Raw genomic sequence first — 17,444 nt, 5'->3', positions numbered from 1 at the left:
GATTTTCCTCCATGTGGCCCCTGAGCTAAAACGAGTTTGACACCCCTGGTGTAGGGCATAGTGTAGGGAGGGTATAGTGTAGGGCATACTGTAGGGCATATTGTTGGGAGGGTATAGTGTAGGGCATAGTGTAGGGCATAGTGTAGGGCATAGTGTAGGGCATAGTGTAGGGTATAGTGTAGGGCATAGTGTAGGGAGGGTATAGTGTAGGGCATAGTGTAGGGCATAGTGTAGGGTATAGTGTAGGGAGGGTATAGTGTAGGGCATAGTGTAGGGTATAGTGTAGGGCATAGTGTAGGACATAGTGGAGGGTATAGTGTAGGGCATAGTGTAGGGTATAGTGTAGGGTATAGTGTAGGGCATAGTGTAAGGCATAGTGTAGGACATAGTGTAGGGTATAGTGTAGGGCAGTGTTGGGCCACTATCCCAGGCCCTACCATACAGTCAGGGTTGGGTTTGTGCTTCACAAGGTTTAGGTCTGAGGTGTATGTGGAAACATAGAACTACTATTATGGTATATACAGTATGTGTCATCTGTAGTCATGGAGGAAAAGGGAGGACCCTTCGACAGTGGACACTTTCCAGTTCTAAGAGTGTGAATGTCATTTCTGATGTCCTTGTTCTTGGCCAATTTCATCAAATACAAATGGGTTGGAGTATCAAGTATCAACAGTCATAATATGGTCCCTCCTTGTGACTTAACAGTCATAGTATGGTCCCTCCTTGTGACTTAACAGTCATAGTATGGTCCCTCCTTGTGACTTAACAGTCATAGTATGGTCCCTCCTTGTGACTTAACAGTCATAGTATGGTCCCTCCTTGTGACTTAACAGTCATAGTCCTACAGTCGCTATTACTGAGAATAGGGAGAGGTTATAGGCACAAAAACATATCTGAACAATAGTATGAAAAATGTATGCACTCACTAACTGTAAGTCGCTCTGGATAAGACTGTCTGCTAAATGACTAAAATGTAAAATGTAGATCATTATAAAAGTCATTTCCTGTAAAAGTTGCTATTGTCTCGTTGGAGTGAATGAATCAAGCTAGTGTTTTTAAAATAAATCATTATTATTACCATTTCCATTTTCATATATTTTTTTCAACAGTACTACACAAAGAGCTGGGAAATACGAGCACTCACATACTGAATTGGTAGCCTAAGGACCTGTTGAAAGGTTGATGTCATAGGTCAAATGAAATTAAAATAAAAAATGTGATAATTTCTCTATCTTACATTTTCAAAAGTCTCGCCTAAAACAAATGCAGCAGACAAAGCAAAAGATTGGAATCTAAAGCTTTTAGAAAAGTGACATGTTATTTCCAAGATAACTTAGGCAGAAAGAAATGTGACTACACCTTCAGACAGTGGACACAACATGCTATGTGGAATAGTAGGGCTTTGTATTGTTCCAGACAGCGAGGGAGAACTGGAACACAGAAATAGAATGAATAGAATCACACAATAGAATCATTCTAATTCTATGGGCTGGAGTCATGGTGACTAAGACATAGACACTGGGCTCTGGGGTTTGGGATGGGACGACTGTGTGTGTGACACTTTTCCTCATATCAGGCCTTGGTCCAGTCCAGTGAGTTGGGCGAGGAGAGGGTCCGTGCAGAAGCCACAAAGTCACATACTGCTGGAGTAGTTGTGTGTGTGTGTGTGTGTGTGTGTGTTCGCCCGTTTGAGAAACCTCTTGGAGATGGCAGAGATGAAAGAGAGGAGAGAGGGCGGGAGGAGCAGCTCTATGCCTGGAAATCATTCCCAAAGTGTCTGATCTGGTCCTCAGTCATGGACAGGTATGTAGCCCTCATGCTGGGGGAGTACTGTGGGAAACAGAATATCAAAGGACACAATTAGAGACAACACCAGGTAACATATAGTGAACAACAACAGTATAGAAGAACACAGGACTCTTTCAGGACAGTATTTAGCCAGCTAGACAGGAAGGAAGGGGAGGTGGGTGAAGACAATAGGTGGCTAATCCAAGCATTCTAACACATCAGTTGAGGGGACTGGGAGTCAGACAACACTTTAGGCCCCTCCTTATGGACCAAGCCTTCTCAGACAGTAGGTGAAACAGGGAGAATACCATGACTCTAGAATTCTATATCACCAGACCACGCATGACGACAAGCCTGACGCTCAGCACCTCATGGCGGTAACAGCTATAGAATTACACAGAGGGAAGTTTTACGGCATGCACACATAGGGCTGCCGATGTGTCTCTGAAAACATGTCCCAACCCAGGGAGGAGACGTGAGGATAGGGTACACCACCACACTCCCAACAGCGGGGGGAGACTGGGTCAAACATACAACTCTAATGATGACGGTGAGGATGATGATGTCATGAGGATGATGTCATCAACAGTAAGGTTGGTAGTTCAAAGCCATGCCAGATGTGAAATAGAAAACACAGTACCAAAATGAAAATGGAGGTATATAAAAAGGAGATGATTTGAAATAAAGGCAAGGGGGAAGCAACTGGGAGTCTATCTTATCCTTCAGACAACAGAGAGGTCGAAAGACGAGCAGAAAACAACTTACTCCGTTTCTAAATGGCTGAGCGTAAACCTCCAAAAGTTGATTAAAAAAAGAAGAAAGAAATGAAATACAAACAAACACATAAACAACGAACAAACAAATAAACAATATAAAATAAGCTGTTAGCTGAAAACGCCCCGCAGAAGTATGTCCAGAGGACACCACATGACATTATCAGTATGATCATCATAGCCTCTTGGCGGTGGTAGAGAGATTGGGCAGGGAAAACACCGAGGTAGATACGGTATAACAATTAAATATGCATCCCAAATGGCACCCTATTCCCTATATAGTCCACTGCTTTTGACAGGAGCCCTATGGGTGCCATTTGGGACTCAGCATTAGTCTCAGGTAATAAACCTTACATTCAGTCAACTATAAAAACGTAATCCCATGTTAGATTTAAACAGACTCAGATGCATGAGGTATGTCTCTTTATGAAATTCCATTAGGCACAGCAGGCCTTTGAAAGGAGACAGGAGAGGCCAATGGATCTAAATAGCTGCCATTACGAGGCCTCAAAGGGAAGTGAATGTATCATGAGGACCAGAGAGAGAGAGAGAGAGAGAGAGAGAGAGAGAGAGAGAGAGAGAGAGAGAGAGAGAGAGAGAGAGAGAGAGAGAGAGAGAGAGAGAGAGAGAGAGAGAGAGAGAGAGAGAGAGAGAGAGAGAGAGAGAGAGAGAGAGAGAGAGAGAGAGAGAGAGAGAGAGAGAGAGAGAGAGAGAGAGAGAGAGAGAGAGAGAGAGAGAGAGAGAGAGAGAGAGAGAGAGAGAGAGAGAGAGAGAGAGAGAGAGAGAGAGAGAGAGAGAGAGAGAGAGAGAGAGAGAGAGAGAGAGAGAGAGAGAGAGAGAGAGAGAGAGAGAGAGAGAGAGAGAGAGAGAGAGAGAGAGAGAGAGAGAGAGAGAGAGAGAGAGAGAGAGAGAGAGAGAGAGAGAGAGAGAGAGAGAGAGAGAGAGAGAGAGAGAGAGAGAGAGAGAGAGAGAGAGAGAGAGAGAGAGAGAGAGAGAGAGAGAGAGAGAGAGAGAGAGAGAGAGAGAGAGAGAGAGAGAGAGAGAGAGAGAGAGAGAGAGAGAGAGAGAGAGAGAGAGAGAGAGAGAGAGAGAGAGAGAGAGAGAGAGAGAGAGAGAGAGAGAGAGAGAGAGAGAGAGAGAGAGAGAGAGAGAGAGAGAGAGAGAGAGAGAGAGAGAGAGAGAGAGAGAGAGAGAGAGAGAGAGAGAGAGAGAGAGAGAGAGAGAGAGAGAGAGAGAGAGAGAGAGAGAGAGAGAGAGAGAAGAGAGAGAGAGAGAGAGAGAGAGAGAGAGAGAGAGAGAGAGAGAGAGAGAGAGAGAGAGAGAGAGAGAGAGAGAGAGAGAGAGAGAGAGAGAGAGAGAGAGAGAGAGAGAGAGAGAGAGAGAGAGAGAGAGAGAGAGAGAGAGAGAGAGAGAGAGAGAGAGAGAGAGAGAGAGAGAGAGAGAGAGAGAGAGAGAGAGAGAGAGAGAGAGAGAGAGAGAGAGAGAGAGAGAGAGAGAGAGAGAGAGAGAGAGAGAGAGAGAGAGAGAGAGAGAGAGAGAGAGAGAGAGAGAGAGAGAGAGAGAGAGAGAGAGAGAGAGAGAGAGAGAGAGAGAGAGAGAGAGAGAGAGAGAGAGAGAGAGAGAGAGAGAGAGAGAGAGAGAGAGAGAGAGAGAGAGAGAGAGAGAGAGAGAGAGAGAGAGAGAGAGAGAGAGAGAGAGAGAGAGAGAGAGAGAGAGAGAGAGAGAGAGAGAGAGAGAGAGAGAGAGAGAGAGAGAGAGAGAGAGAGAGAGAGAGAGAGAGAGAGAGAGAGAGAGAGAGAGAGAGAGAGAGAGAGAGAGAGAGAGAGAGAGAGAGAGAGAGAGAGAGAGAGAGAGAGAGAGAGAGAGAGAGAGAGAGAGAGAGAGAGAGAGAGAGAGAGAGAGAGAGAGAGAGAGAGAGAGAGAGAGAGAGAGAGAGAGAGAGAGAGAGAGAGAGAGAGAGAGAGAGAGAGAGAGAGAGAGAGAGAGAGAGAGAGAGAGAGAGAGAGAGAGAGAGAGAGAGAGAGAGAGAGAGAGAGAGAGAGACCTTTAGAGAGAAGTAAAGTGACCAACTAGGGACTAACACCTGTGAGATCTTCCCCTGGGCATTAGTCTAAATAACACGCTTCCATCTCATCTTAAATTCATGAACATGTACACTACAGAATACCCATGTTAAACTTCTCTCTCATTGTCCTATTCCTTCTGTAAAGAGTCAGCAATCTACACTTATGGTAGATAGACCGCTAAAGGCACAACGTTAGCAGAGTGCTCTCTGATATGTGATCAAAATGATGATCATGATCAAAATCCTTACTGGAAATACGTTATCATGTGGACGTCATATCTTGTGAAAAACTAACTACAACAACCATTTAAGCAACTTAAAAGTAACACTGACTTGAGCAAGTTAAGGAAGGCATCATGTAGAGAGAGCATCATATGGGGGAACTCTTTACCAGAGTTGACAGTACAAAAAGAAAATAGACAGGAAGAAGTCCTAGCGGGTCACTGAATCAGAATTAAACAACAGAACAGAAATCCTGGTGATGAGAGAAAGATAAGTATTACAATGCTGATTGACTTGATAGTATGTGGGAGAGTGGTATCAGGGTTGGGGTCAATTCAATTTCAATTTAGTCATTTCAGGAAGCATACTGAAATTTCAAACTGAAATTCCAATTCTCCTCATTGGAATTGACCCAAACCATGAGTGACATAAGTAGGACTTGGCCTCTGGGACCCAACGCACCGAAGGGGGCGGAGAGCCTCTCCCGATCAGAGGAACGTTCTCGTACCGCGGGTTCCCCCCGAACAACGCTGACTGGTTCCTGAAGAGGGAGAAAGAGAGGGGGAGAGAGAGAAAGCGTCTGCTAAACAAACATTCCCAATCACCAAACAACCAGCCAAAGCACAATAACATATCACTCTGGGCCAGTATGCCCTCTTAGCGATCATGATCATTACAGTTTACAGTTAGCTTTACTTTAGTTTCAGTATGTTCATACGTATAGCACACTAGACTGTGCATTGCTATACAGTCAACTCCAGGCCAGGGCTGGACTCACATGTACTCTGAGACGGGTGCGTTAGACACATCCTGGGCAGTCTGGACAGCAGGCGGGTGGAGGCTGCTCTGGCTCCCCACACTGCTGCTGTAGCTGCAGAAGCTGTGCATGTTGGTGGCATGGTTGGGGTTGTGGGTCGTCATGCGTCTGGGCTGAGGGTTAAACGGGTCACCCTCGTCTATATCGTCATAATCACGCTCCCTGGAGCGAAGAGAAAGGGTGGAGGTCAGCGACATAGATGATTTAGTGACTTGGTAAGGAGTACATACAGTATAAACACAACGGATGTACACACTATGCTTATATATATATATTCTGTGATGTCACGAGAGGCTACACAGCTTTCAGCGGGATTGCTCAAGTAGTGCAAGGAGACCAGGTTCAACCAAAACAAGGATTTTATTAAAGGTCTTGGGAAACTAACGAAATTATAACACAATTCTGTTCTCTGGTGGCTCTTAAGGGTTAACAGTTCAGGGATGTCTCTTCCACATCCAAAATCATAACTCTCCCTCGCTCAAATAACTTTTCCCCAGCCTTACTGTATTCCACGTTGCAGCTAGTGGCCAACCCAGCAAAACGTCCTTCCAAATGTCCCACACGTATTTCCACAGGTGCATATATCCAAAGGTGAGTATTTCCCAAAGGTAAGTATCTCCAAATCCTTATATTCCTCATGGAAGTGGACGTGCAGCACTCTTGTCCTCCAGAGAGCCCAGCTTGGAGACCGTGTCTCTTCCCTTCAACAAACCTTCAGCTCATCAGCTCCTGATTGGTTTCAGCTGCGTGGGAAGATTGGCCATAGAGGGTTGGAGTTCCCGACCATACCAGCAGATGGAGCCATAGAGACAGAAGAGTCATTTTCCTGTGCGTTTTAGCTGCCAACTTTACGTTATTTTCCTTTTTTCCATCGCAACTTTTTTCCCTTATTCAACTTTTTCACTCCGGACGCTTTACCTGGACATGGTTCATCAACATCTTCAACAGCCGAAGCTAAGTAGTAACATTAACATGATGTCTTCTAATTGCAGTCGCTGTACTCGCTGTACTCATAATATACAGGAGAATTCTCGCCTTACGGCGAGAATAGCTGTGCTACAAGCCCAGCTTCAGACGCAATCGTTAGGCAAGGGTAATATCAGTGTAGGAAAGGAAGAAACAGCGTCTGTGCCACCAGTAAGTACAGACAGTAATGTTAGTATAAATCCCCCCGCACAGTCCCCGCAGCCGGACAACTTTCTCATGGCTTCTGGAGGGAAATACTGTTGGAATGCTCAACCGGTGTCGCTCATTCAGCCGACAGAAACCTTCAACCGGTTTTCCCCATTATGTAGCGAGTCGGAGTCTGAGTCTGAGTCTTCTCTAGTCTCTACTCCTCCCCGTTACGGGGTCTGAGACTCCGAAGGCTCCCACCATTAGCTCTGACAAATTGAAAACCCTAGTCATTGGCGCACTCCATTACCCGCAGTATTAGACTTAAAACGAATCACCCAGCGATCATACACTGTTTACCAGGGGGCAGGGCTACCGACGTTAAGGCTAATCTAAAGATGGTGCTGGCTAAAGCTAAAACTGGCGAGTGTAGAGAGTATAGAGATATTGTTATCCACGTCGGCACCAACGATGTTAGGATGAAACAGTCAGAGGTCACCAAGTGCAACATAGCTTCAGCGTGTAAACCAGCTAGAAAGATGTGTCGGCATCGAGTAATTGTCTCTGGCCCCTCCCAGTTAGGGGAAGTGACGAGCTCTACAGCAGAGTCTCAGCACTCAATCGCTGGTTGAAAACTGTTTTCTGCCCCTCCCAAAAGATAACATTTGTGGATAATTGGCCCTCTTTCTGGGACTCACCCACAAACAGGATCAAGCCTGACCTGCTGAGGAGTGACGGACTCCATCCTAACTGAGGGGTGCTCTCCTCTTATCTACCAACATAGATAGGGCTCTAACTCCTCTAGCCCCACAGTGAAATAGGGTGCAGGCCAGGCAGCAGGCTGTTAGCCAACCTGCCAGCTTAGTGGAGTCCGCCAATAGCATAGTCAGTGTAGTCAGCTCAGCCATACCCATTGAGACTGTGTCTGTGCCTCGACCTAGGTTGGGCAAAACTAAACATGGTGGTGTTCACCCTAGCAATCTTATTAGGATAAAGACCTCCTCCATTCCTGCCATTGTTGAAAGAGATCGTGATACCTCACATCTCAAAATAGGGTTACTTAATGTTAGATCCCTCACTTCAAAGGCAGTCATAGTCAATGAACTAATCACTGATCATAATCTTGATGTGATTGGCCTGACTGAAACATGGCTTAAGCCTGATGAATTTGCTGTGTTAAATGAGGCCTCACCTCCTGGTTACACTAGTGACCATATTCCCCGTGCATCCCTAAAGGCGGAGGTGTTGCTAACATTTACGATAGCAAATTTCAATTTACAAAAAAAAATGACGTTTTCATCTTTCGAGCTTCTAGTCATGAAATCTATGCAGCCTACTCAATCACTTTTTATAGCTACTGTTTACAGGCCTCCTGGGCCATATACAGCGTTCCTCTCTGAGGTTTCCTGAATTCCTATCAGACCTTGTAGTCATAGCAGATCATATTCTAATTTTTGGTGATTTTAATATTCACATGGAGAAGTCCACAGACCCACTCCAAAAGTCTTTCGGAGCCATTATCGACTCAGTGGGTTTTGTCCAACATGTCTCTGGACCTACTCACTGCCACAGTCATACTCTGGACCTAGTTTTGTCCCATGGAATAAATGTTGTAGATCTTAATGTTTTTCCACAAAATCCTGGACTATCGGACCACCATTTTATTACGTTTGCAATCGCAACAAATAATCTGCTCAGACCCCAACCAAGGAGCATCAAAAGTCGTGCTATAAATTCTCAGACAACACAAAAATTCATTGATGCCTCTTCCAGACTCCTTCTGCCTACCCAAGGACGTCAGAGGACAAAAATCAGTTAACCACTTAACTGAGGAACTCAATTTAACCTTGCGCAATACCCTAGATGCAGTTGCACCCCTAAAAACGAAAAAACATTTGTCATAAGAAACTAGCTCCCTGGTATACAGAAAATACCCGAGCTTTGAAGCAAGCTTCCAGGAAATTGGAACGAAATGGCGCCACACCAAACTGGAAGTCTTCCGACTAGCTTGGAAAGACAGTACCGTGCAGTACCGAAGAGCCCTCACTGCTGCTCGATCATCCTACTTTTTCCAAATTAATCGAGGAAAATAAGAACAATCCAAAATTTCTTTTTGATACTGTTGCAAAGCTAACTAAAAAGCAGCATTCCCCAAGAGAGGATGGTTTCACTTCAGCAGTGATAAATTCATGAACTTCTTTGAGGAAAAGATCATGACCATTAGAAAGCAAATTACGGACTCCTCTTTGAATCTGCGTATTCCTCCAGGGCTTAGCTGTCCTGGATCTGCACGACTTTGCGAGGGCCTGGGATCGGAGAGACACTTAAGTGTTTTAGTACTATATCTCTTGACACAATGATGAAAATAATCATGGCCTCTAAACCTTCAAGCTGCATACTGGATCCTATTCCTACTAAACTGCTGAAGGAGCTGCTTCCTGTGCTTGGCCCTCCTATGTTGAACATAATAAACAGCTCTCTATCCACCGGATGTGTACCAAACTCACTAAAAGTGGCAGTGATAAAGCCTCTCTTGAAAAAGCCAAACCTTGACCCGGAAAATATAAAAAACTATCGGCCTATATCGAATCTTCCATTCCTCTCAAAAATTTTAGAAAAAGCTGTTGCGCAGCAACTCACTGCCTTTCTGAAGACAAACAATGTCTACGAAATGCTTCAGTCTGGTTTTAGACCCCATCATAGCACTGAGACTGCACTTGTGAAGGTGGTAAATGACCTTTTAATGGCGTCAGACCGAGGCTCTGCATCTGTCCTCGTGCTACTAGACCTTAGTGCTGCCTTTGACACCATCGATCACCACATTCTTTTGGAGAGACTGGAAACCCAAATTGGTCTACACGGACAAGTTCTGGCCTGGTTTAGATCCTACCTGTCGGAAAGATATCAGTTTGTCTCTGTGAATGGTCTGTCCTCCGACAAATCAACTGTACATTTCGGTGTTCCTCAAGGTTCCGTTTTAGGACCACTATTGTTTTCACTATATATTTTACCTCTTGGGGATGTTATTCGAAAACATAATGTTAACTTTCACTGCTATGCGGATGACACACAGCTGTACATTTCAATGAAGCATGGTGAAGCCCCAAAATTGCCCTCGCTAGAAGCCTGTGTTTCAGACATAAGGAAGTGGATGGCTGAAAACTTTTTACTTTTAAACTCGGACAAAACAGAGATGCTTGTTCTAGGTCCCAAGAAACAAAGAGATCTTCTGTTAAATCTGACAATTCATCTTGATGGTTGTAAAGTCGTCTCAAATAAAACTGTGAAGGACCTAGGCGTTACTCTTGACCCTGATCTCTCTTTTGACGAACATATCAAGACTGTTTCAAGGACAGCTTTTTTCCATCTACGTAACATTGCAAAAATCAGAAATTTTCTGTCCAAAAATGATGCAGAAAAATTAATCCATGCATTTGTTACTTCTAGATTAGACTACTGCAATGCTCTATTTTCCGGCTACCCGGATAAAGCACTAAATAAACTTCAGTTAGTGCTAAATACGGCTGCTAGAATCCTGACTAGAACCAAGAAATTTGATCATATTACTCCAGTGCTAGCTTCCCTACACTGGCTTCCTGTTAAGGCAAGGGCTGATTTCAAGGTTTTACTGTTAACCTATAAAGCGTTACATGGGCTTGCTCCTACCTATCTTTCCGAAGTTGGTCCTGCCGTACATACCAATACGTACGCTACGGTCACAAGACGCAGGCCTCCTAATTGTCCCTAGAATTTCTAAGCAAACAGCGGAGGCAGGGCTTTCTCCTATAGATCTCCATTTTTATGGAACAGTCTGCCTACCCATGTGAGAGAGACGCAGACTCGGTCTCAACCTTTAAGTCTTTACTGAAGACTTATCTCTTCAGTAGGTCATATGATTGAGTGTAGTCTGGCCCAGGAGTGTGAAGGTGAACGGAAAGGCTGGAGCAACGAACAGCCCTTGCTGGTCTCTGCCGGGCCGGTTCCCCTCTCCACTGGGGTTCTCTGCCTCTAACCCTGTTGCAGGGGCTGAGTCACTGGCTTGCTGGTGCTCTTTCATGCCGTCCCTGGGGGGTGCGTCACTTGAGTGGGTTGAGTTACTGACGTGATCTTCCTGTCTGGGTGGCGCCCCCCCCTTGGTTTGTGCTGTGGTGGAGACCTCTGTGGGCTATACTCGGCCTTGTCTCAGGATTGTAAGTTGGTGGTTGGGGATATCCCTCTAGTGGTGCGGGGCTGTGCTTTGGCGGAGTGGGTGGGGTTATATCCTTCCTGTTTGGCCCTGTCCGGGGTTTCTTCGGATGGGGCCACAGTGTCTCCGGACCGCTCCTGTCTCAGCCTCCAGTATTTATGCTGCAGTAGTTTATGTGTCGGGGGCTGGGGTTAGTTGGTTATACCTGGAGTACTTCTCCTGTCTTATCCAGTGTCCTGTGTGAATTTAAGTATGCTCTCTCTAATTCTCTGTTCTCTCTTTCTCTCTGAGAACCTGAGCCCTAGGACCATACGTCAGGACTACCGGGCATGATGACACCTTGCTGTCCCCAGTCCGCCTGGCCTTGCTGCTATTCCAGTTTCAACTGTTCTGCCTGCGTGCTACGAAACCCCTACCTGTCCCAGACCTGCTGTTTTCAACTCTAAATGATCGGCTATGAAAAGCCAACTGAGATTTATTCCTGATTATTATTTGACCATGCTTGTCACTTATGAACATTTTTGAACATCTTGGCATGGTTCTGTTATAATCTCCACCCGGCACAGCCAGAAGAGGACTGGCCACCCCTCATAGCCTGGTTCCTCTCTAGGTTTCTTCCTAGGTTTTGCCTTTCTAGGAGTTTTCCCTAGCCACCGTGCTTCTACACCTGCATTACTAGCTGTTTGGGGTTTTAGGCTGGGTTTCTGTACAGCACTTCGAGATATTAGCTGATGTAAGAAGGGCTATATAAAATAAAATTGATTGATTGATTGATAGCTGTCTGGGTTTGCAGCCATCTCAGGGGGATGTAACGTCCCTCCAAGACACAGCCTCTCGTGACATCACAATATATATATATATATATATATATATATATATATATATATATATACATACTCTGGTTCTATATATATACTCTGGTTCTATGTATATAATCTGGTTCTATATGTATACACTGGTTTTATATATATATACACATTGCTTCTATATATACACGTACATACTCTGGCTCTATATAAACTCAGCAAAAAAAGAAACGTTCTCTCAGTGTCAACTGCATATATTTTCAGCAAACTTAACATGTGTAAATATTTGTATGAACATAACAAGATTCAACAACTGAGACATAAACTGAGTTCCACAGACATGTGACTAACAGAAATTGAATAATGTGTCCCTGAACAAAGGGAGTGGGGTCAAAATCAAAAGTAACAGTCAGTATCTGCTGCATTAAGTACTGCAGTGCATCTCCTCCTCATGGACTGCACCAGATTTGCCAGTTCTTGCTGTGAGATGTTACCCCACTCTTTTTTATTTTTATTTTTTATTTCGCCTTTATTTAACCAGGTAAGCACCTGCAAGTTCCCAGACATTTCTGGGGGGAATGGCCCTAGCCCTCCGATCCAACAGGTCCCAGACGTGCTCAATGGGATTGAGATCCGGGCTCTTCGCAGGCCATGGCAGAACACTGACATTCCTGTCTTGCAGGAAATCACGCACAGAACGAGCAGTATGGCTGGTGGCATTGTCATGCTGGAGGGTCATGTCAGGATGAGCCTGCAGGAAGGGTACCACATGAGGGAGGAGGATGTCTTCCCTGTAACGCACAGCGTTGAGATTGCCTGCAATGACAACAAACTCAGTCTGATGATGCTGTGACACACCGCCCCAGTCCATGACGGACCCTCCACCTCCAAATCGATCCTGCTCCAGAGTACAGGCCTCGGTGTAACGCTCATTCCTTCGACGATAAACGCGAATCCGACCATCACCCCTGGTGAGACAAAACCGCGACTCGTCAGTGAAGAGCACTTTTTGCCAGTCCTGTCTGGTCCAGCGACGGTGGGTTTGTGCCCATAGGCGACGTTGTTGCCGGTGATGTCTGGTGAGGACCTGCCTTACAACAGGCCTACAAGCCCTCAGTCCAGCCTCTCTCAGCCTAATGCGGACAGTCTGAGCACTGATGGAGGGATTGCGCGTTCCTGGTGTAACTCGGGCAGTTGTTGTTGCCATCCTGTACCTGTCCCGCAGGTGTGATGTTCGGATGTACCGATCCTGTGCAGGTGTTGCTAAACGTGGTCTGCCACGGCGAGGACGATCAGCTGTCCGTCCTGTCTCCCTGTAGCGCTGTCTTAGGCATCTCACAGTACGGACATTGCAATTTATTGCCCTGGCCACATCTGCAGTCCTCATGCCTCCTTGCAGCATGCCTAAGGCACGTTCATGCAGATGAGCAGGGACCCTGGGCATCTTTCTTTTGGTGTTTTTCAAGTTTTCATAACTGTGACCTTAATTGCCTACCGTCTGTAAGCTGTTAGTGTCTTAACGACCGTTCCACAGGTGCATGTTCATTAATTGTTTATGGTTCATTGAACAAGCATGGGAAACAGTGTTTAACCCTTTACAATGATCTGTGAAGTTATTTGGATTTTTACGAATTATCTTGAAAGACAGGGTCCTGAAAAAGGGATGTTTCTTTTTTTTGCTGAGTTTATATACACTCTGGTTCTATATATACATTTACATTTTACATTTTAGTCATTTAGCAGACGCTCTTATCCAGAGCGACTTACAGTTAGTGAGTGCATACATAATTTTTTAATTTTTTCATACTGGCCACCCGTGGGAATCGAACCCACAACCCTGGCGTTGCAAACGCCATGCTCTACCAACTGAGCTATATCCCTGCCGGCCATTCCCTCCCCTACCCTGGACGACGCTGGGCCAATTGTGCGCCGCCCCATGGGTCTCCCGGTCGCGGCCGGCTATGAGAGAGCCTGGATACGAACCAGGATCTCTAGTGATGCAGTGCCTTAGACCACTGCGCCACTCGGGAACGCCACACTCTGGTTCTATATATATACACACACTCTGGTTCTATATATATATATATTATTATATATACAGTACCAGTCAAAAGTTTGTCATTCTTTTTTACTATTTTCAACATTGTAGAATAATAGTGAAGCCATCAAAACTATGAAATAACACATATGGAATCATGTAGTAACCAAGAAAATATATTTTATATTTGAGATTCTTCAAATAGCCACCCTTTGCCTTGACGACAGCTTTGCACACTCTTGGCATTCTCTCAACCAGCTTCACCTGGAATGCTTTTCCAACAGTCTTGAAGGAGTTCCCACATATGCTGAGCACTTGTTGGCTGCACTTGTTGGTTTTCTTTAGAAAACAAGGACATTTCTAAGTGACCCCAACGGTAGTGTGTGTGTATATATATATATATACATATATATACACACTACCGTTCAAAAGTTTGGGGTCACTTAGAAATGTCCTTGTTTTCGAAAGAAAAGCAATTTTTTTGTCCATTAAAATAACATCAAATTGATCAGAAAGACAGTGTAGACATTGTTAATGTTGTAAATGGCTATTGTAGCTGGAAACGGCTGTTTTTTTTATGGAATATCTACATAGGCGTACAGAGGCCCATTATCAGCAACCATCAGTCCTGTGTTCCAATGGCACGTTGTGTTTGCTAATATAAGTTGATCATTTTAAAAGGCTAATTGATCATTCGAAAACCCTTTTGCAATTATGTTAGCACAGCTAAAAACTGTTGTGGTGATTAAAGAAGCAATAAAACTGGCCTTCTTGAGACTAGTTCAGTATCTGGAGCATCAGCAATTGTGGGTTCGATTACAGGCTCAAAATGTCCGGAAACAAATAACTTTCTTCTGAAACTTGTCAGTCTATTCTTGTTCTGAGAAATTAAGGCTATTCCATGCGAGAAATTGCCAAGAAACTGAAGATCTCGTACAACGCTGTGTACTACTTACTACCTTCACAGAACAGCGCAAACTGGCTCTAACCAGAATAGAAAGAGGAGTGGGAGGCCCGGTGCACAACTGAGCAAGAGGACAAATACATTAGAGTGTGTAGTTTGAGAAACAGACGCCTCACAGGTCCTCAACTGGCAGCTTCATTAAATAGTACCCGCAAAACACCCGTCTCAACGTCAACAGTGAAGAGGCGACTCCGGGATGATGACTTTCTAGGCAGAGTTGCAAAGAAAAAGCCATATCTGAGACTGGCTAATAAAAAGAAAAGATTAAGATGGGCAAAAGAACACAGACAGTGGACAGAGGAAGATTGGAAAAAAGTGTTATGGACAGATGAATCGAAGTTTGAGGTGTTCGGATCACAAAGAAGAACATTTGTGAGACGCAGACCAAATGAAAAGATGCTGGAGGAGTGCTTGATGCCATCTGTCAAGCATGGTGGAGGCAATGTGATGGTCTGGGGGTGCTTTGGTGGTGGTAAAGTGGGGGATTTGTACAGGGTAAAAGGGATCTTGAAGAAGGAAGGCTATCACTCCATTTTGCAAGCGCCCTGTGGACGGCGCTTGATTGGAGCCAATTTCCTCCTACAACAGGACAATGACCCAAAGCACAGCTTCAAACTATGCAAGAACTATTTAGGGAAGAAGCAGTCAGCTGGTATTCTGTCTATAATGGAGTGGCCAGCACAGTCACCGGATCTCAAACCTATTGAGCTGTTGTGGGATCAGCTTGACCGTATGGTACGTAAGAAGTGCCCATCAAGCCAATCCAACTTGTGGGAGGTGCTTCAGGAAGCATGGGGTGAAATCTCTTCAGATTACCACAACAAATTGACAACTAGAATGCCAAAGGTCTGCAAGGCTGTAATTGCTGCAAATTGAGGATTTTTTGCCGAAAGCAAAGTTTGAAGGACACAATTATTATTTCTATTAAACATAATTATTTCTAACCTTGTCAATGACTACATTTCCTATGCATTTTGCTATATTTCCTATTAAAACTAATTTCATGTATGTTTTCATGGAAAACAAGGACATTTCTAAGTGACCCCAACGGTTGTGTACATATACATATATACACTCCGGTTCTATAAAAGGGTGATAGAGAGAAAGAGAGTGACTGATTCTTACTAGCGCTGGGTTTGCTATTCTCGTGATCATGATTGTGATATGTGGTTGTTTTACCTACTTTAGTTGAATGCATTGATTGTAAACTGCTCTGGATAAGAGTGTCTGCTAAACGACTAACGTTTTTATGTAAATGTCAAATGAAAGACTCAATGGGAGGGCCCCCCCTGACTCCCCCCCCCCTGACCTGCTGGCGATATGTGTCCATGCCCGGGGAATGGCACACAGCATGGCACAGAAGGCACAAATTGCCAGGATGGAGAAGAGGCAGAGGTAGAGCAGGCCCTCTACCCCGTCATAACACACACCGATCAGCGCATCCAGGTAGTCCTACAGCGTGGAGGGAGGAAACACACACACACACACATTAGCAGAGAGAAGACAATGTTCCCAGTCTGTCTGAGACATGTTGTGAAGTAATATACAGTATATATAATATGATATAATAACAATAATAATAAATGCCATTTAGCAGAAGTCATGCAAACATTTGACGCAAGCGTGGCCCCGGGAATCAAACCCACAATCCTGGCGTTCCATATGTACAGTTGAAGTCGGAAGTTTAAATACACCTTAGCCAAATACATTTAAACTCAGTTTTCAATTCCTGACATTTAATCCTAGTAAAAATTCCCTGTCTTAGGTCAGTTAGGATCACCACTTTATTTTAAGAATGTGAAATGTCAGAATAATAGTAGAGAGAATGATTTATTTCAGCTTTTATTTATTTCATCACATTCCCAGTGGGTCAGACTCAATTAGTATTTGGTAGCATTGCCTTTAAATTGTTTAACTTGGGTCAAACGTTTCGGTTAGCCTTCCACAAGCTTCCCACAATAAGTTGGGTGAATTTTGGCCCATTCCTCCTGACAGAGCTGGTGTAACTGAGTCAGGTTTGTAGGCCTCCTTGCTCGCACACGCTTTTTCAGTTCTGCCCACAAATGTTCTATAGGATTGAGGTCAGGGCTTTGTGATGGTCACACCAATACCTTGACTTTGTTGTCCTTAAGCCATTTTGCCACAACTTTGGAAGTATGCTTGGGGTCCTTGTCCATTTGGAAGACCCATTTGCGACCAAGCTTTAACTTCCTGACTGACGTCTTGAGATGTTGTTTCAATATATGCACATCATTTTCCTTCCTCATGATGCCATTTATTTTGTGAAGTGCACCAGTCCCTCCTGCAGCAAAGCACCCCCACAGCATGATGCTTCCACCCCCGTGCTTCACGGTTGGGATGGTGTTCTTTGGCTTGCATAACGATGGTCATTATGGCCAAACAGTTCTATTTTTGTTTCATCAGACCAGAGGACTTTTCTCCAAAAAGTATGATCTTTGTCCCCATGTGCAGTTGCAAACCGTAGTCTGGCTTTTTTATGGCAGTTTTGGAGCAGTGGCTTCTTCCTTGCTGAGAGGCCTTTCAGGTTATGTCGATATAGGACTCGTTTTACTGTGGATATAGATACTTTTGTACCTGTTTCCTCCAGCATCTTCACAAGGTCCTTTGCTGTTGTTCTGGGATTGATTTGCACTTTTCGCACCAAAGTACGT

At 44.6% G+C, this 17,444-nt stretch overlaps 1 protein-coding gene across 2 annotated transcripts in view; it reads right to left on the bottom strand.

Annotated features, from left to right (window-relative positions):
* Nucleotides 1-255: 255 nt before the first annotated feature.
* LOC121577726 (protein tweety homolog 2-like) overlaps nucleotides 256-17,444 on the bottom strand; it is a 122,592-nt gene continuing 105,403 nt past the window's right edge. Inside the window, exons 11-15 of one of the 2 annotated variants that reach the window (XM_041891553.2) lie at nucleotides 16,082-16,224; nucleotides 5,627-5,827; nucleotides 5,311-5,389; nucleotides 2,554-2,580; nucleotides 256-1,830 (exon numbers count right to left, since the gene is read on the bottom strand). In XM_041891553.2, coding sequence (XP_041747487.1) covers nucleotides 1,750-1,830; nucleotides 2,554-2,580; nucleotides 5,311-5,389; nucleotides 5,627-5,827; nucleotides 16,082-16,224 — 531 coding nt within the window. In that variant the 3' untranslated portion in view covers nucleotides 256-1,749. The remainder of the gene's footprint in view (nucleotides 1,831-2,553; nucleotides 2,581-5,310; nucleotides 5,390-5,626; nucleotides 5,828-16,081; nucleotides 16,225-17,444) is intronic. The other variant, XM_041891562.2, reaches the window with a different exon arrangement.

This window comes from Coregonus clupeaformis, chromosome 1 (assembly GCF_020615455.1).
Source record: "Coregonus clupeaformis isolate EN_2021a chromosome 1, ASM2061545v1, whole genome shotgun sequence".
NCBI lineage: Eukaryota > Metazoa > Chordata > Actinopteri > Salmoniformes > Salmonidae > Coregonus > Coregonus clupeaformis.
Note: the sequence above shows the minus strand (reverse complement) of the source record. Positions and strands in the feature narration are given on the sequence as shown.